At 39.5% G+C, this 21,161-nt stretch overlaps 1 protein-coding gene across 1 annotated transcript; it reads right to left on the bottom strand.

Moving 5' to 3' along the window:
• Positions 1 to 2,120: 2,120 nt before the first annotated feature.
• ano2a (anoctamin 2a) lies at positions 2,121 to 18,161 on the bottom strand. The gene is made up of 29 exons (XM_062420173.1): positions 18,033 to 18,161; positions 17,526 to 17,828; positions 16,065 to 16,160; positions 15,704 to 15,876; positions 15,154 to 15,208; positions 14,997 to 15,048; positions 14,793 to 14,848; positions 14,594 to 14,641; positions 13,987 to 14,051; positions 13,235 to 13,369; positions 12,970 to 13,130; positions 12,099 to 12,181; positions 11,212 to 11,223; positions 10,507 to 10,581; positions 10,354 to 10,410; positions 10,154 to 10,156; positions 9,706 to 9,777; positions 7,944 to 8,145; positions 6,859 to 6,970; positions 6,703 to 6,760; positions 6,508 to 6,608; positions 6,269 to 6,426; positions 6,017 to 6,169; positions 5,706 to 5,758; positions 5,037 to 5,215; positions 4,641 to 4,746; positions 3,582 to 4,082; positions 3,401 to 3,491; positions 2,121 to 3,283 (listed from the first exon to the last, which is right to left on the bottom strand). Exons 1-29 carry the CDS (start codon positions 18,159 to 18,161, stop codon positions 2,598 to 2,600), a joined length of 3,975 nt encoding a protein of 1,324 aa, XP_062276157.1. The 3' UTR covers positions 2,121 to 2,597.
• Positions 18,162 to 21,161: the final 3,000 nt, after the last annotated feature.

Below are 21,161 nucleotides of genomic sequence, written 5' to 3'. Positions count from 1 at the left end.
GCTTTAATTGTATGTCTATAGATGTCTAAATGATCACATTCTTTGCTGCATGACTGTTAAAGAATACATACACATACATACATACATACATACATGTATACAAAAGTAATGTATTCACACACACTCACCTTTGGTATGCCAAGCGTGTTTTGTGTAGTGTTTTCCAGGGACCTGTCTGTGTGACGCCGGTCTGTTACTTCAACAATTCACTTATATATACACCAGATAACAGGTTAAATCCTCTGTTCTGCTATCGTAGAACCATTCTTCAAAGAGATAGTAAAAAGTAAAAAAAAGAAGGCAAATATTAACTCATCTGCTAACGCTTCCCCTAATCTGTACATGTACCTCTATGTGTGTGAGGCAACAGGCTTCAGTGAGCATGTTGACTTTTGAGCATGCGTTGTGGTCGCTCACCTGGTTAGAAAGCATGGGATCTTTCCCTCCCTCTCTGCCTGCTCCTGTGATCACACCCTTGTAGTTACCCTTAATGTAAGGCTATCTCAGCACTAAAAGCCCCTCGCTGCCCTTGGAAGCATTTTGAATTTTTTAACTGCGGTACATGGTAAGCTGCAGCAGTCATCTGTGCACAGACTTGTTTGGTACCCTCACCTGCAAGAATTCCCTCGGAATGCTGGGAAGCCCCCACAAAGGCCCCATTCACTGGTGGGTCAGGGGAGGAGGAGTCAGTGCAGGTTGTGGATAGAAGAGACAAGGGAACTTTCACACAGACAGACAGAGAGACAGAGAGAGAGAGAGAGAGAGAGAGAGAGAGAGAGAGAGAGAGAGAGAGAGAGAGAGAGAGAGAGAGAGAGAGAGAGAGAGAGAGAGAGAGAGAGAGAGAGAGAGAGAGAGAGAGAGAGAGAGAGAGAGAGAGAGAGAGATAGAGAGAGAGAGATAGAGAGAGAGAGAAACATCACTACATAAATAGCTGCCTTGGTTAATAACAAGCATATCAATACAGATCAAGTGATCTTGTTTCCTTGTCGTTTCTTTTTGCAAAAATACATTTGTTTGTATCTGTTATTTCATGCAATTAATTTCAATTGTCAGATTATCCTTTGTAAATGTCTGATACATTTCATTAATATTCTCCTACACAGTATTGTTTTTATGTGTTAACAAGACATTGTAAGCCTACAGTGCCACCTTGTGGTCTGTTCCGCTTTTATTTTGAAGAGCGCAGTTTTCTTCTTCTGAGGTTTTGGTGATTTTACATTTCCTGCTACACTCTCAATGTTGTGCTCAGGCATCGTCGGAGCAACGGTAAAAACTTGTAAACACATTAGTTATTTATCATGTTCATCTGTTTGAATCCTGTATGGAAATAGTTTACATTGTGATTTACCTTATTATTTTTGTATTGTTCGTACCTGTTATTTCTAAGAGCTCCGAACTGTGAGGTGTGTGTGTCGAGCTAGAGAGCATGCTAGCTGAAGGCGGAAACTCTTTAATTAGCGCCCTTGGAGAGCGGAATGAGTTTTCAAGGTGCAAGGTGCAAGGTGCATGGTGCATGGTGCTCGTTGAGAGAAAGAAAATAAATCGACACCCGTTTGAAACTCTCTGCGTCTTGATCTATAAATCCAAGGGGCCGCTACATCCTTCATTACTTTTGCAGACTGTAATCACACTTCAATGAGCACCCATATGAAACTGTTGGATACTAAGCCATTTGTCAGTGTTTTACCACACACCAGAAGGTGGCAACAGAGACAACATAATAAGCTTATCAGACTGATACCATCTCCCTCTCAGGATTCACTAGTGCCATGTTACGCATGTGTCGTTGTTGCTCTCATGTTTACAACATTGTTCCACTATTTCTGAATAGAAGTGCCACTGGATTTGTGATGTTATTTGTCACTTCAAATATATAATATGGATCATTTATTAAAACTAAACTGCAATAATTGTAATACTACATAAACATGATTTTCGCTTTCCTGTCAGTAATCTGAGACAGCAATGCAACATTATAAAGGAAACTTCACAAGGAAAAAACAGATGTCAAAAATATGTCCTTCTTTTATTATGATTTTACATATTTTATATATCAAAACTTCTAAAAATAAACAGTAGATCTACAAGCATAACTGTTTGAATCTAGCTGTGATGTATATAGTTTCCATATTCCTCTGGTCTACAAGGCAGCACTGCTGCATGTGTGGGACTGAAAATAACAGAGGAGCAGTGGCTATTGAGCTGTGGCTGTGGGCAAATACAAACCAACAAAAAAAACAACAACCAAAAAAGATAAAAAGTTTAGAAAGCATTAAAGTTCCAGTGGTGTTTTCTTCAGGCATGGTAAGGAGAGTTTCAGAGGATTGCAGTCTTTTTCTCTGAATTGTCCAAGACTCCCCTTGCCAGAATCAGCCCTAAACCACTGAGTAGTATAAACATCTCTGTGAAGATTAGGAGGATAAAAAGAAAGTTCAGTTGATCTGGACGGTCTCTCGTCAGACCCCAAGTATTATGTATGCAGATAGGGAGGACAGACGGGGAGGTGAGGCTCCAGGCACAGACAGGAGAGATAATCTGGATAGTCCTCCCCCTCCCTCTGCCACCCTCTGTCCCTTTCTTTCACCTTCCAGCCCTCCTCATACTGGCGTGTTGCGTTTCAGTTCACTGGGGGAAGGAGGGATGCGGTCTCCCAGCTTTGTGAAGCTGGTGGAATGGCTAGGCTTGGTGATGTGCTCCTCTGGGTCAGGGACTCTTTGTCGTGTAGGCAGGGTGGAGCACCGCGCTTTGCCCCTGGAGCGTGGCTGTTGGGGCGGGGGGCCTTTCAGTGCAAATAGTTCACTGGGGGCTTTGGGCTGTGGGGGCTCGGGTTTGACTGATGGGGATTGTGTGGGATTTGGAGATAAAGGTGACACCGATGTGTCTGGGGGCGAGAATGGGTTGGATGAGGCGGATAATGAAGAGCCCAGGGGAACAAGGGGAGTAAGTGTGGCCGCCTGCTGGAACCTCGTGAGGCTGGTAGAGTGGCTCGGTCGCGGCAGGCTGTAACAAGCCTCAGCCCCTCTGTGGCGGGAAGGCAGGGTGGAGCAACGGGCCTTCGCCCTTGAGCCTGGCTCTCTTGGAGGAGGAGCAATTAGTGAGAAGAGCCTAGTGTCAATATCTAATGCTGTTATTTCTGCTCTGGAGCCCCTCAGACTCTGGGACGAGCCTCTTTTAGATGGTGGATCTCGAGGGGACGGAGGCTCCTCGTCTTTCTGGTATTCCTGCTTAGAGGCTGAGCGGGGAAGCACTGCATCTTTAGCTGTGCTCGATGATGGTTCATCATCTAGAAATAAACGTAAAAATTAATCATAAGGCAGCATTACTACAAATTTAATTAAAATTGACAGAATGATAAAAATGCAATAGCAGAAGTTAAAAATAGAACGTTTTCCCCTCCTACCTAACAGGCCCAGGTCGTCCATGAAGGAGTCCAGGTCAATAGTAAATTTCTCCTCCTCATCTGCTTTCTCTTCGACATCATTTTTCTCGTCCTTTATTTGTCTTTCCTCCTCTTTCAGGTCATCCATGAAGGAGTCCAGGTCAATAGTAAATTTCTCCTCCTTATCTGCTTTCTCTTCGACATCATTTTTCTCATCGTTTATTTGTCTTTCCTCCTCTTTCTCTTCTCCTTCCTCTTGCTCTTTATCACCTTTTCCATCCTCTTCATTTACCTCTTTATCTTTTTCTCCCCGTTCTTCCTCTGTAGCCTCATCTTCTCCTTCACATCCTCGCTTTTCGTCTCCATTTTCTTCCACTTCTTCAAGTGACTTTCCATCTTCTGGATCACCATCACTGTTAAGCCTTGGTTCATCCAGGTTGATCTCAACTCCCACTTCTTCCTCCTCCTGCACTTCCTGATGCTCCTCCTCTTCTTCTGGTGGTGCCTCCACCACAATATCTATAGAGGCGGCGAAGCGGGGGATGGAGCGTCTCGGGGAATGAGATTTGGCACGTTGCTCCTGGTCCTGATTCAGGAGAAACTCCATCAGCATCATGTTCTCTTTCTTCAGCTGTTCCCGCAGAGACCGTGGTACATCTGGGATCATCCAGGCAACCAGCATGCTGAGAAACATGGCGAGGTTCTATAAGGGCAAAAGACAAGGAAATGTTTTTTTTATTACTATAACACTTAAAAGTGTGCATTGAGTCGGTTTCTACTCTCGATCGTTATTTTTTTAAATTATTATAAGAAAAGAATATTCATTTTGGTTTAAGGTTTAAGTTTTAATTGGCTGCAAGGGTAAATGGGTTTTCTGATTAATGAGGATGCGCCACCTCACCAGGTCAGTACTGTTAGTGTTACTGACCTTATTAAGCTGATTGGGTGTCAGCCAGACATGACTTATCCACATCAACATCACGAATCCACTTTGTCAGTGTAATTATACAATTCACAATTTCCACTATTAGTTACACTAAGTCAGCCATGTTGGGCTGCACACCCAATCTTTGGCCATTTTAATGAGTTCCAAACCGTGTGGTATACAGATTTTAAAAAGATAACACTACTATTGAATCAGTAATTGGTATCGGAGGATAATCTGAGTTGACACATCAGAGTTGGAAATGGGTACAAAGGTGGTGATGGATTTGAGAAAGACTTAGAGATCTGACACCACTTTTTGGATTAGTATCCATACCTGGAAGAATATTACGAAGGCCAGCTTTGCTGCGAGAACAGACCAGTATTGTTTAGAGAAGCTGTAGGCATCTGGTTCCCAGGGTGGATCTCTGTAGTCCTTATACCTGATAAACACAGACAGTGTGAGCGTTAGCGAGGTAACAGTAATGTCAGAACAGAGCAACATTAATGAATATTAAATGAAAACAATCAGAGAAAGATATGGTTCTTCTTGATAAGATTTGCCCCAGTAAATAATGTAATCCTTTCTATAAATGCTACATTTCACAGTTTCTGGAAACTCCAAAAAAAAAAACAGGAAACTGTAGGATTTAAGTAAGTAAGAGGTAAGCTGCTGGGCTCAAGGATTTAAAGGCAGCTCCAGGTAGGTCAAGGTTAAGAGAGTCACTCTGACCTGCACATGGATACTCCGGTGATGAGGGTGGTTGTGGGTGCGGTGCCCGGAGGGAAGTTGCTAACATTAAAGTAGGACAGTGAGTGTTCTGTGTAGCCATTCATGGTGCCATTTACACTGTACATGTACTGATAAACCATTCGTGGAACAAACTCTGACGTGAAGGAGATCACAAACGCCTGAGGAGACAAACAAGGAGTAGAAACAGCAGTACAGTATTATTGCAGCTATATCACATAAATAAAGTACACATGTCAGTCAGAACATCAATAATATTACCTACTTAACACAAATTTTAAAACAAGCAATTGTTTTTGTGACTTTTCTTTTTTTAAAATGTATTATTATTCTGCGTAGATATTTATTTAGGCACAGCATTTAACTTAAAGTAATGATGTGACAAACAGAGACATATACTTGACAGATAATGAGGATCCACCAAAAAGAACAAATAAAAGATTTCCTTCAAAAAAATGTTTTTGGTGATACATAAATTAAGCAACACTTCATTCAATTCACACTTACTGTCAGTATTAGCAACTGAAATAAATAACTAAGCATTCAAAAAAGGATATTGTGTCGATCATTTAAGTGAGGTGTTGTCTAACAGAGCTCAAAGGTTATGGGCATAGTAGACAGACTCATACACACTCAGTCGAACACACTTACATTGGTAATGACAGAGAACTTGCTGATTCCACAGAGAATGTTGTACCAAATCCCTAGAGATAGCATGTCCATGAAAAGAGACGAAAGGGGAAAGTGTCCATCCATGTGTGTGTGTGTGTGTGTGTGTGTGTGTGTGTGTGTGTGGGAAGGAAAGTGACAGACAGACAGACAGACATTGATACAGAGAGACAAAAATGGAGGGGCAGAGTGGAGTAAAGGAAAAGATAGTGATTAAAAGTTCCTGGATAGATTGTTTCACATTCACACAGAGACTGAGACAGAGTAGACATGCTTGTATGTGTGATCTTTACCTATGTCTTTACACCTCACAGCATCAGGCCGCCGGATCTCAGTGACAAATTTTGCAGCATCGAGGCGAATCTCAATGACGTTGTTGAGCAGAGCGAACGCAGGTGCCAGTGGGAAGGAAGCCACGAACAGAGACACAAACCCATACTGGATGACTGCAGGGACACAGTCACACATTTTTTTTTTAATAACATTGAGTTACTGGAGTGGCAAGTGTGAATTAAAGACAGAGAAAGACAATAAAAGAGACTCACTCATTTCCATGTACTCTGGAGTTACACCTTCAAAAGGCTCCAGAGCAAAATCTTTGTCAAATTGTTGTTTTGGTCTCCTCTCTTCTGAGTCCTCATCCTCGGCTTCCCTTTTCTTCCCTTTTTCTTCCTGCATTGTTCTGTACATCTTTTTTAGCTTACTAGAAAAAAAAGCAAACACGACATTAGACTGTGACCCTAGTAAATTATGCAGCTTTGACAGAAAAAAACAAAATACATACGGTATGAGAACCTCAAAGACATTGTTTTGGATGAGCTGTTTTCCAAGCATGATCATGCTGAGCTGGATGCACAGCTCAATGAGGCAGCCTGGAGGAGCACACTGTGGAGTACAAAACACTCATTTAGCTAACACTCATTTGAAGCAATATACACAACTAGACACACTAACTAATAATGCGTGTAACTGAACCCACCTCTTCCATGCGATAGTCTCCAAAGACGTAAACATAATCGCCAGGCCGTCCAGCAAACCTGCATGAAGGGAAAACCAACGTACATGATAAAGAATAAAGACAAACAATGATGAGAAGTGAGAAAAGATAGAGAAAATGAAAGTGAATGATACACACCTGCCCTTGAAGAAGGCCACATAGAAAATAGGTGCAAAGGCGTTCATAGATTTGAGAAAGAAAGACTTGAAGATCAGCCTCTCTTCAAACTCTTCCGTTGTCTTAGGAAGTTCTGATGGACAACAATTATAAACACACCATAAGCTCATGTTACACAGTCTTGCTTATAATGTGTTTCACTCACAGTGAATTACATGCATCCAAACTAATGCTTCCTAAATGAGTTATACGGTAACCTGTGTTCTACAATGTCAGGAAGTTTTTTCCCCATGTACGTTTGTGTGTGTTTAAACTGCTGTCTTTCACTACTTCTTTGTCAGGCAACATATTGAAAAACAAGGTGACCCTGTGGCTAGTAAACCATCTGCTCAGTATTGAGCAGCCAGCAGAAGCCTCTCTCTCACACTTACCATTATGCGTCTGCACTATTATGAATCTATGATAATTATCTATTGGTCTCAAGAACAATTAACTAAAGAGTTTTTCTTCAAAAGTAAACTGACCAACTTTTAACCCGATGTATTCCAAACTCTCAAACAGGCTTTCAATACATATTTAGAACTGAACCCCTTGACTGCTCTATTTGGTCTCCCTCCGACCAAAAATGTACCCATTACTACATGGCGCACCATTCTTCTCAAATGGAAACATGGTTTTAACACAGGTTTTTTTTTTCTTGAATGATTATTTAATCTATTTATCTACGCATTTAATTATTTATTTATTTAATTATTATTTACTATTATTATAATTATTATTGTTATTATTTATTTATTCATGTTGTTATGTAACTAATTAGTAGCTTACTGTGGCCACAACAGACATGGGATGTGGGATTTTTGCTGGGGCTTTCTTTTCCTTTAATGCAGACGCTCTGATGTAATGTAATGTTGATTTACTACTCTGTACTGTCGCAAAAACTGGATGAAAAAAAGTTTGAAATATAAAAAGTTCCGTATCTATGTTACTTATTTAAATGCTTGAAAATGGACATGACAGTAAGCAAAGGAGAGCACATAAAGGTTAAAGTAAAGGTCGCAGTGAAGTCAACTGCTTCTTAAAGATTATTTAAAGGGCAGCATTACCCAGCTCAGTCAGCCACACAGCGATTGCGCCGTAGACCTCTTCCAGCACCAGAACCACCAGCATGTTGAGGATGATGCCTGTGGTGGTGACCGTCATCCTCACACTGGCCTTGGCTTCAGGATCGGGGTTCATGGACCACACGCTTAACATGCAAATACGGTACACTGCCACCCCAACCACTGCTGAGATGGTTACAAAGATCTGAAAGCAGGCAGACACATGACAGATGCACACAATGTTAAACAGTTACATGACAACACTCTGGTGACAAAGTCTATATGTTCACAGTTGATTTGTGATTTGTGTTCATTGTTAATGTTTGTTACATGTATTTTAGGGATGCAATAAATTAATATTTTCAATCACGATTAATCTTTTAGTCTATCAAATGTGAAAAAATAATTTCCCAGAGTCCAAAGTGATTTCTTCGAACTTGACTGTTTTCTCCAAACAGCAATTAAAATATATTTGATATGTATATATATATAGATTTATTGATAAGGATATAACTATAGAAAATAGTAACAAATCATCACCCGAGAGAAATGACTGAGAGGATTAATTCATTATCGAAATTGTTGCAGATTTATTTTCTCTTGACCAACTATTAATTTCTGCTATCCGGCTGTTAAGTCACGACGTCACGCATGACGAAAATTCTATTTCCGGGTCCAATCCCCAGAGCGGCTCCGTTTGTGCAGTATGCCACAGTGTTGTGTCCCGTGTTGTCTCAACAGATCTGAATCAAAAAACGACATCAAGTTGTCGTTTTTGCAAATTCCTGATTCTCAACGCGTATCTGCACTTTAAAAAATCCATCCTCAAACTGCTGTCAATCTATCTATCTGTTCTTACTTTAGCTGAGTGGCTAGCCGCTTATACTATTACGGCTGTGAGCAACCATATAATTCGTGAGTGGTCTTGAATGAATCAGGGCAATCTAAGCTTTCTAACAATGTATGGCATTATATATATATATGTTTAAGGGTTGGTGTTTAAAACATTCAGAAGAACTTTCGCTACCTCACAACTTCCGACCTGTCCCGTTGGCAGAACAGCGTGTTTTAAACGGTTAAACCTGAAGAGTATGGTCCTTTTATATACAGTCTATGGTATGGTCTAGACCTACTCTATATGTTAAGTGCCTTGAGATGACTTTGTTGTGATTTGGCGCTATATAAATAAAGATTGATTGATTGATTGATTGATTGAACGTGCAAACTAACCGCTAACTCACCTCAACTTTGTACACTTTCTTTTTCATTGATGCCTGGACAGTGCCCTTAATTAAACCATCAGGAAGAACAGTTACACCATGTACTCTATTGGAATTATATGAATTCAGTCCCTTTTTCACTCTCACAGACATGTCACTACAATAAGAGGTGATCGTAAAAAGGTTCACGGGTTCCGCCATTGTTGTTGATTACTAATCGATGCCTTTGGACCCGGAAATAGAATTTCCGTCATGCGTGACGTCAGACTTAACAGCCAGATAATCTGTTTCAAATTCTATTTCCCCCTTTTTATCAATTGTTTTTCTTATCTTGTATCACTTTCTTGTATGTTGTCTTATTTAATCTTTTATCTTTCTATAACATATCATATGATTTTAATGTCTAGGTAATTTTAATGGTTTAGTGACAAAATAACAGCAGTGAGGAAATAAACTGTATAGAGCTGTAGCTGTATAAAATACAACACAGGGGAGTCAAAAATGTGAAATGAATACTGTTAAGTGTAAGAGTATAAACACAGTACCAGCAGTAGTAAGGTGGACACATTGATGAGATAACCTGACAGGTGATCCTCAATATCCAGGGATTCTGGCTCCTGTTGTCAAGAAAAACAATCATATTACTGGATTACAAACAGACATATACATTTGTACACACACATTTATTTATGCTTTTGTGTGCAGTATGTGATGTGCAGTAATGCTGAGCACATGTTGTGCACGCACACATTATGTTTTCTGTCTGGCAGGTGCATGTTTGCCACCTGAAAGGACAGCAATCCCCTCCCCTTCTTCCTCTCCCTCCTCCCTTTTTTCTCTCCATCAGTAATCTGGGCTAATCTCAGGCAGGTAAGCAGCTTTGGACTCAACCACCCGCAGTAGGTGAAGGGGGTTTCCTCTTTAAACACAGACATAAACTCATACAAATGAAGTTAGTCTGTAACAATTTAATTGTTAATGAAAGACAAAGACAGGCTGCAATATTTGTTTGTATAGTAATGTTTTTTTTTACCCTCAGTGGGTGCAGTGTCATTGAAGAAATGAGATCCGTGTAAGCATTCGCTGCGAGGCAAGTTTAAATCACCTTACTGTTAACAACCCTGCCCTCACCCCACAGCAACTCTGTTCAGTGTTCACGTACTGCCCTATCACACAGAGTACTGCAGTGATACCTGGGAGGCCAGCATCTGGTCTTTTTCTCCATCTGCGCCATCCCCACTTTGTGTTAACTACAACAGAATAAAAACAGACAGTGAGAAACCACCTATGCACTTTCAATTCATTAAATTATATCTGAGACAAATGTAGATAATTAGATACAAAACCTTCTTTTTCGACAGTGCTTTTATCTTATCTTTCTTTTCCTGTAAAGCCTCTTCATATTCAGGCCTCAGCGCCTCCTGCAACACACACAAACAGATGTTAGAACACATGTGACTGCATCACACAACAAACAAAGCAGCCTCATGTCACGTTTCTTTTTTTGTTTTAGCTGTTCATAGCTTTACAGTATAGTGGTTTAAGACACCAGCTGTGGCCACAGAAATCTCTGCCCCAAATTATCTTAAAGCTACAAATTCACTGCTTTACTTTAATCTCTGTCATTTATGTTGGCTGTTGGACGACATTTGCAAAAGTTTTAGGTTGACACTACATAACAGACTTCAATGGCCTCATGCCTGTTTGTTTTAAGAAGGTGCCAGCCTAAACCAGGACATGTTTATGTAGCAATATTTTTTTACTTAAATATAGCAATGTTTTCTAAAGGAGTACAGTGATCATTTTTGGATTTCTGTTCCCACACACACACAAAAGTTGCTGCTGCTGGTTTCCTCATTAGAGGACAGTCTAGAGGAGTTTCTAAATACTATAGACTGTTTGCATGCTAATTGTATTTGCATAATTTTGACATAATCTTTTCCAGAATGTTTACATTATTGATTAATGGCAAAACTGGAAATTGGAATCAGATTCTTCTTCACTTTTGACCTTGATGTGGATACATCTAAGATTCATGGAAACTTTCCCACCTGGACTCGCTCCTTCAGGCACCGGAGACAAAAATAAATGAAAGAGAGACAGAAAGAGAGAGAGTTGCATTAGGATCAAAATCAGAAAAAAACAGGGAAAATTGCATTGTTACAATTGCTCAGCTCACAGTTAGGAAATAAGTAAAAAGGTAAAAACTTCTATAAAAGTAAATAGTAATAATAATAATAAACACATAGTAAAAGAATATAAAAATGTGCAAATGAGCAAAAAGCAATGTGGGAGGTAGAATATATTGGACAAAATATGTAGTATGGACAAAATGCAAAAATGGAAACATAAAGTAGATCAACAGTAATTTGTACTGATGGAGATGTGCAGAAGTAAGTGATTTACAGTCATTTAAACGTAAATTAGCAGTAGAGGCAGTAGATTAGGCTGAGAGTGTTTTTGTTGGAACCTTGCTGCGTCATCCTGACCTGCAAGTTCACTGCTTTAAGAACAGACCAATCCCATTACAGCCTTTTACAGGGTAAAGAGTTGTGTTAAATTGGTGGGCGTGTGTGTGTGTGTGTGTGTGTGTGTGTGTGTGTGTGTGCGTGTGTGCGTGTGTGTGTGTGTGTTAGGGGGGAACTATCCTGAGACAAATGATAATCTACAAGGCAAACCACAACTGATCTCTGCTGTCATGATTGACCCAGGCCATGAGGTTAACAGTCTCACCCTGGCTGACGTAGAACTTTAACAAACCAGTGGAGTGAAAAATGAAAGAGAAAAAGAAAGAATCTAATAATGAAATTGATGCTGGCAAAGCAAAAAAGGCTCTGACTGTATCTACACTCAGGTAATGTATGTATGTGTCTTTATGTGTGTGTGTGTGAAGAGCACAGTAAGTGTGTGCACAGTATTGCTGTATCTATTTTAGTACCTCCTCATCCTCCAAGGTCGTCAGGTCCCATGTATGCCTCAGACACATCTGTCGTCTCTTCCAGTGCTCAAGGAAACAAGCAGCTACAAGACACAAAAATATGTTAAATATCTAAAAGATTAGAAAAGATTTAAAAATCCTGAACTTTAGTTTGACACTCAAGTCAAAGGGAAACACTCCCTGTCCTTGGCCTTAGGCAATTCTGTGAATCTGGACCTAAATATATGTGGAGCAACATCATTTTGATTTATGAAGGCAGCCCACATGCATGGTTAAAACATGTTAAAATATAGGCAATTGCTACAAAGCAAATATTTTGCAGTACATTCACACCTCAGGTAGCAACTTGATGTTAAATTCTCTCCAGTCATGCATAGCTTAATGCACCGATACAAACATACAAATGTATTATCCCTCTCAGAAAAATCAGCAATAATTTCTAAATCATTACAGTAATAAAATATCACCTCAGGTGAGAGAGACATGTTTTCAGGAGCTGGTATTTGCAATGTTATGCCATACAGGACTCCATTTGTATTACTACTACTCCTATCAATGTAGGGACTTCCTTATATAAATTTGCTGTAATGATTTTATGTGTGATTGTTACCAAACCAATTGCTTTATATGACACATTTTTATTATGTTGTCTTGTCTGACCAGGTTACAAATAGGAGCAAGTTTCCTGTCTTGATGCGACTATTCTTGTTAAATAAATAAAGGTTGAATTTAGATCCAAGATCTAACTCAATCAGCTATACATTTCTCTGAGGTAATTGTACTATAGCTTATATTATACTTAATAATAATATTATATTAAAATATCTTTGTTGTAACATTATCAGGAAAGTGAATTAGAAAGTATAGTTACCCCACAGAGACATGAAAATAGCAAAGAGGACAGTGGCTCCATTGTCAAAGAGATATGATGTTCGAGCCAGTGAGCACACCGTACTCAACCGCCAGTAGTCACACACTCCATCACACAGTGGACACATGGTGATGTTCAGGTGGTCATCACATGTCTCCTGGCTAAAATATATGTGAAAACACCACATTAAGAGAATGATATAAATATAATACATTGTTATTCATTTTATAAGCATCCAAAAAGATACAATGTTGTATCTGCCTACCTTGGCACATTGGTATCCACAGTAAATATGCCGTACAGGAAGACAATGATGCCCAGTAAAGAGGGAGGGATGAGGAGCTGAGTATAAACACCCAGCCAGGCAAAATACAACCCAATCTGCTCTCCAAAGTACTTCCTGTCAACATAGAAACAATGTATTAACAAGCTGTCATCTGACTTTGCTGTGATGTTGGACAGTCAGTTGGTTGGTCTAACTCTGGTCCAGAACAGGTCAGATTTTTCCTCTTGATATCCAGCACCACCACCATGTCAAAACTCACCCTTAACCAACACTTAGGTCAGTGATAAGGTCTCTAGTTAATGTATGAGTCAATGGTTCCCAGAGAGTAAATCACAATGTGGTAGTGACTTGTTGATCTTTCCTCTTCCATCACTATAATATCAAATGTTCCACTTCCATACAAGAAATATAAAAATTGAAATTTATATAGTATATAGTATAGATCCTTTCCATTTTGGATGGTTTTCATCTTCAACCTTTGAGGCCAAAGTGTAAAATCCATTTACGAAATTATTAATCTTATAAGAGGACCTCTCAGGACAATTGCTTTTATTTTAATAGCCCAGAGGCCTTTTGCCAAATGCCCTCATTGGGACAAAATCATTTGGCAAAATCATCAGTATGTTTGTTATGTCTAAACCTTTCATATTTGTGGCTAGAGTGAACTTTCCATTCTCAAGCTTTAGCTATATAACTAAACATTTATGTTGTTGATACAAACTGCGTAGTACCTGATCAGGTCCACAGGCTGGTATTTATGCATGACTCCATAGTTAGCCCATTCTTCATGGAGGAGCTGAAAGACACCAAAGCACATGGCACAAGAGTAAAGCACCCTAATAACAGTTAACAATTGAATATACGGGATACAAAATGTCAGAACAGAGACATGTTTATTTAATATTTTTGTACCATATCTATGAGCTAAAATGTATTCTGGACTTCTGCAGGTTATATTTGATCTGCAGTAGCTACATTCAGATTCTGGTTGTAAAAACAGACATGTTTGATGAATTTGTGATGAGGTTGTGACTGAGGCCAGAGATTTGACTCCTAAAGCCCTACACACAATAAAATGATGAGCACAGACAGATGATAGTATTCTGTCCTATTTTGTAGGAGCAGTTCAAGGTCTCTGTGAACTTGAAAATCAGTTTTAAGGTGCCAAATCAGGCTAATAATAGGCTTTTCAGCATGCAGTCTTTTCAAAAGCCTGATTATCAGCCTGAAGCAGCAGTAGTATTATCTCCACCAGCTTCACTGATTATGTTCTGAATCAGTCAAAGAACTTTATCAGTAACATCTATTATAGTCCAAACCTCATTACAAGCCACTCACCTGTCTGTCATTTCGCTGATCCTTCCTTCCTCTCCTTGTAAACGAACCCTGAAAAAAACAAGGCTTGACTTACAGCTAGTCATAGTTTAGACATTATGTTCCATCTAAAAAATTTTAGCCTCCCTTTTCCCCATTCATTTCGATTTGTAGATACGATATCCAATATGTTCAGTATAGATGCTTTTGCTGTTATACTCACATCATGCAGAGAGAAGGCAGAGTCGTACACACCACGAGCCAATAATGAATTGATGCCTTTTGACACAAAAAGGAAGTGCGACACAATGTCATGTATATGGTCAGCTTTGTGTCCAATAGCATACGGATAGCATGATATCTGACTGACACCATACATGTGAACAGTATAAAAAAGAATTAAACCACAACAAAATTGAGTCCTCACCAGTGGTTTGGCAAGTGTGTCTGCAAGTTACGCGTGAAATAATCTCAGCGACCTGGACACAAATGTAGCATAGTGCAGATGTTATTGCTTGTGCGCTCAGAGACACACTGTATGCAAAACATACACAAAATATTCTTCTTGTTGTTTCTGAACTTACTATTCTGCTGCGTGTTGCATTGTCAAATACAGTTTCTGTTGACGTGATGTCGTACCTGCAGGGAATGACATAACAAAGTGTTTATCATTCACTTTCACTGATCACCACATGTTCTGGATGGTTATGAGGATGTGAATTACTGCTCATACTTGTACCATTACCAACTCAAAGTTAGTTTTGTTTCTTTGTTTATTAAATCAAAATCTTTGTTCTCTCTAAAGGAAGTTTCTCTTACTGTTTGGCCTATCTCATCACATGCAGTGACACACTAGCACACAGATTGTAGAATCCCCATTTTAATGGTGTAAACAGTAAAACTTCAATCTACTTGAGAGCCCTGCCATACTATGATAAGGATGATGAAAGCACACAGCATGTAGGTGATTTAGATAAAAAGGTGTTATCTAAATCACTAACCATGACTGAACTAAAACACATCTGTGCCCTCAGCCAAGGGCAACTCCTAAAGTGGGTTAGTTTGCTGACACAGGATATACCATTCCACTATGTGTGCTTTTGTGTGCATGAGTGTGACAGTACAAGTACTCACAGGTGGAGCTTGTCTCTGATAAAAGGGTGTTTTAGGGTTTTGATGTTGACTTGTGTCTGTGAGTCTTTGTGGATGTCAAACTCAGGGACGTCTGGTTGAAACGGCGTGTTGATTTTGCTGACAATGGAATCCCATATTCCAGCAACGCCCAGCCGTTTCCGCAATTCACACTTCTGCTCAGTGAAAACATGGAAACAAGGAATATTACTTGAGCTGATCAATTCATACATCATGACTCAGTTACTGCAGCTTCCCACTAAGCTGAGTAAGAATATGTCACCAAATTATCAATCTAAAAATATGCGAACTGAAACAAACATATGAATGACATGGGTGCAAATGATGGTGTAGAACTGCTGACCTTTTTCACAGGAACTTTGATCTTCTGAAGCTCTGCTTCTCGACTGAGTATTGGCCATGGGATGTGCAGCCGAATAAACCCCTGGCCGTTCGCCCTCTGCACATAAAAACACACAACACACAGATTAATGTGGAGTGTGAACATAAATCCCTGCATATGTAGCTTTAGGTCACATCAAGTGCTGCATACATGTTAAATTAAATTTGGAATACGAGTGGAAAAAATAATAAGTTATTATTACAGGCCTGTATAGATAGATAGATTAACTGGGTATCTGTCTTTTCCGTCTTTGCATTTAAATACTTCTGCTACTTGTCCTGACGTAGTACTCAAAACCTGTAAGTATGCGACTTTGTTATAATGAGGATGTTTTGTAGGAAATCCCATTATTTCAAGCTCAGAACTTTCCAATCCTGCAAAGTGTAAGAAATAAGTGCAGATAGTGATCAACTGTTCAGATAGGATTACAAAAGACGCCTTAATGTAATCAATTATCGTTTTTTGATGACCTGAAAAGTGACAAGCTACTACTGAGCCTCTGGACTGCTGGGCTAAAACCTGTAAAACCTGTGCAAGCAATTACTGCTGAACCTCTAATTTTCCAGTGATGGCATTAACATTTATTACAACCTGTTCCAAAGCACCAAACTCCACACTAAAGCTAACCTGGTCTTAAATGCAAAATTTTAAACATAATAATGGTAATGTTAGGTAAAATATAAATAAAAATAAAATCACTGTAAGAAGAAAGATGCTGGATACCTCTACAGTTTAGCTGTAAACGGAGACCATATAATTATAATTATACTTAAATGAGGAAAAATAGTCTACATTATTTGATGGTGACGCCTTCGGAAGCATGCTCACCGGCTGAGCACATGGTTCCACCCACTCAAACAAAATGAAACCCATCCATCGCCCTCCATATGAGTTCATGTGCCAGCATACACACTTGCGAGTAGTGGATCACTCTCTAATAAGGCCCTATAATCTGGCCTTTGGCCACACACTTACGGTCAGCGGTCTTAATCTTAAACCAAAACAGCAGCTGATTTAACACGCAAGCATCTCACAACCAAACAGACACGGACACAAACGCACACACAGGGACTGACACAACATGCACGCGCACACATACACCCATATAAAGTGCAATAAAAAAGACATATACTTGTACAATGCATAATAAAACATAATTCCCTTTGTTATTATTGTTATTATTATTATATTGTTTTGCAATATACCACTGACATTAAGTTCACTCTTTAATTAAGAGTGCAGGAATGTCCTCCAGCTTCAAGGGACAGGCTGAGTCTTATCCTTAACCTGTTTGGCAGCCGTCCAATCACAGGATTTGTGGTCACATCATTTAAGGATGACTCTGACCAATACATGTTAACAGGAGTGTACACCAGATGAAAAAATAATCATGGTGAAAGCACTGTAAAAACAGATACACACCTCTTTATCACGCTCTAACAGTAGTCCAGCATCAAGCAGTCCAGCTTCAAACTCCTCCCTCATTACAGCCTTTTCCTCTTCAGACAGCTTTGACTCCTCCGGATCTGCAGGTGTGACTGCCTGCCCTGACTCTCCCTCAGTTTCCCATTGGCTTGGTATCTGTATTGGTATGCTACCATTGGATGCAATGGAAAGACGTGGCTTGGATGCCCGCCTTTTTTTGTATTTATAACAAAGGACGTAGTCCACCTTCCTCTTGCCATCAGCGAAATAAAGCCCAGGTCCTAGATCTATGCCGGATTCCTGCACAAATACACAAAAGCACACGCAGGTAACAGATTTGCTAAGTGAAGAGGACTGGAAGGAAGGGAATACTTTGGAGTAAGAGCATAACAATAAGACGTGTCACCTCAAGGCAGGGAAAAATGTCTTGAGAGTAAGCTGACATATTGCTGCATTATGTCAGAGCCACAGGATGTGAGTTTTTACATTCAGAGGAGACCATACCGGAAGAGGAGGCTCGTCAGTGTAGGGCAGGTTGGTGGGGCCACCATTGGCCGCATCAAACCCAATCCCGGACAGCGATCGGGCCAATGACACAAGCTTCGTAGAGTGAATGGACGACGTCTCACTCATTGCTGTGGTGACGGACATACGTTCTTTTCCGTTTCATCCCTCTGTCAGTACATGAAAAGAAAAACTGAATCTCAGTATCCACAAGTTGGGAAAGTCTGACAGCTCTGGCGGTAACCGATCCCTTTAAAAACATTTTAGACCACTGGGATCTATCTTTGTGTTTGTGTCACCTTAATGCAAAAACTGGTTGAATGTCTAGCAGTTGTGACCAAATTATGAAGCAATTCACATTAAAAAAGTAAAAAAATGAACAATGTTTTGCACTTTCCTAATTAAAAAATACTGCCCCATAATTATTACTTTTCTTTTAAGACTTCAGAATGATACCTTAGATGACCTTAGATGTTATCTCATAATTATTGAAAGGAAACATAATAAATTAACAACCTTACATCATGAGATTTGGCAGCAAAGGGATTCCACTTGTTCATCATCTCATGACCCCTCAACATTATCTTGTGAGCCTTCACAAGAGTCCCGAGCCCCAGGTTGAAAACCCCTATTTTTGCCTATACAATGAAATAGCCAATGTATTTAAGATTTACATTACCACAAAATATAATTTTCCTTGAACTAACAGGTTTTCTTTAAAAGTTGATAGTCCTGTGGCAGTCACTTATGTCCTATCAGATATATACATTGTAGATGGATTTTATTTTCTACTTACGTGTAAAAAAAAATTGTGGTGAGCGAGTAATGGTTGTTTTAGACCCACAGATAAAATCTAAGCCAAAGTTAAGCTGCCTTGTCTCTTTTTTACCCAATTGAAGCTGTAGGCTCAGATTAAGCTCACACTGCAATCCAAGCGGCACAGTTTACAATCTGTTGGGGTAATTTGGTCACTGGGCTCATTCGATGGAGATAAAAAACAAAGTGTTAAGAGACCACTGAGAGGTTAAGTAGGTCTCAAAATATTGGAGGCAAATATGTTTCCCCCATACTTGAATACACAGACATAAGATATGGTACATTTTATCTTAAGAGGAGGAAGCACAGTTTACAGTTGGTTGTGTTTCAGTCACTGAACACACTGTACATTTCTTCACCTGAATTATGTCTTAATGAACAAAACAGATACTAATACTGGTAACAAAGTAGATTTTAGGACTTAATTACAATGAGTCCTGACAGGTCTGTGCATTACTTATATGTTCCTGCAGACCACAGCGAGACTTAGACATGTTTGTTATTGCTTGCAAGACATTCATTTGGAGGAACGTGATATTTCACTCCACTTTTCCTTGCAGTTTATGCAGCTCATGTTTTAAAAAAAAGTTATTGACCTGTAAGTAAAGGTGCAGAGCAGATTTCTGCAACATTGTGTGTTGTGTGATTGAAAGACTGATGGAGTAACATGCAACAAAGGTTCCACAGCAGATTCACACTCAATGTTCTTGCTGCCCGAGACACCAGGCAAAGCCATGAGACATGCAAATAAACAAACATTCAATCAGACAGCATGAGCACAGCACATACCTGTAGAGCTTCAAGAGTCAATCGCCTTACAGGTATGCACACACGCATGATAATCCCTGTTAAACATGTGTTAGCAAACAGAGAGCCAGAATGGAAATGGAGAAAATGACTCGGTTCAAAAGGTCAGAATTATTTGTACCTATGATCCCTCATCACAGATTATGGACATGAGATGAGTTGATATTGTTTTATATGAATGATTTTTAGAGGCCTGAAGAATTTAAAGTGGACAGTATTTTGCAAAACGAGAGCAAAAATTTAGTGATATATTATATTTCTGTTTCATATCCTTTTAACCTTCTTGTGATCCCTCAAATTTATCTTGGGACCTCTTGGAAGGTCCAAATCCTCAGTTTGGGAACCACTGATTTAGATGACTGCCTGGTTGTTTTGGGAGAAGCGTGAAGTTGGGGTTGTTGTTTTTTTTCATATGCTGTAAGCTACATGTCCCATGTGTGGTGCATTAGTCACGTTAGCTCATTATTCATTAGTCACGATGCCTTTTCCCTAATGACCCATGCTTATCAAAACACATGCACACTTTGAAAGCACTTAAGCATAAAATATCAGTGAGAGACCACCATTCCTTGCAGAATAAAATGTGGTATTGGATTTTCTCTTATTCCCCTCTCTTTATTCTTACACCAATACAACCAGATACAACATCATGTATGAGAGATAAGACACAGATTCAGTATGTGGTGGCAGTGTTTTCTTCTGATTTTAGTAGAAAAGTTATGTATATAAAAAGGAGAAACTCACATGAATAACTGAAGTGCACAAAGTTCTGCCAATCAATGCATGGATTTTAAGAATTTTGAAATGATATGCAAAGAAAGACATCATCAATTTCATTATATAAAGGGATGGCATTTGAATGGCATAACTCAGATATAGTAGTTTTATTTTAAACATGACAAAATTGCTCCTTTATACACTATGGATGTTATATTTTTTACCTAGGTTTTTTTCTTGTGTTATTACCTTCTATGAATGTAAAGACCTGAATTGTTTTGGTCTATTTGTATACCCTCCCTGCCAGTTCGTTTTAATGCAGGCTGCACAGGAGGAGTGCACAAATACCTCCAAGTCTGCGTCTCAGCGCGGGGCTTAAAGGTCTGTAAGCTTGCTGACAGCTCAACAGCAGAGGCAGGAGGGTCAACTACACCCTCACATTAACGGGGCAGAGGGCAACAAGGGAGCGATCTAATACGGTCTCTCCTGGCAAACAGCAGATTACATATCGCTAATTTTAACAGCTGCTCGCTCCTTCCCGATACCAAAACAGGAAACATAAAAACTCAAACCAGCACAAAGTCAAATGTTTCAGTTTGAAATTCTGAACTACACTTTCTATATGCTGCCATTTTTAAACAAACTGAAGACAAAAAAATAAACAGCACAGACTACATCGCACTAATTGATTTTCATATTGAATAATTAATCCCCAGGTAGTTGTCAGGAGCTGCTTATATGAAAAATATGTGTTTAATTAAACGCTGGTGGGCACAACAGTTGAGTGCA

Source organism: Scomber scombrus, chromosome 6 (assembly GCF_963691925.1).
Source record: "Scomber scombrus chromosome 6, fScoSco1.1, whole genome shotgun sequence".
NCBI classification, from domain to species: Eukaryota; Metazoa; Chordata; class Actinopteri; order Scombriformes; family Scombridae; genus Scomber; species Scomber scombrus.
Note: the sequence above shows the minus strand (reverse complement) of the source record. Positions and strands in the feature narration are given on the sequence as shown.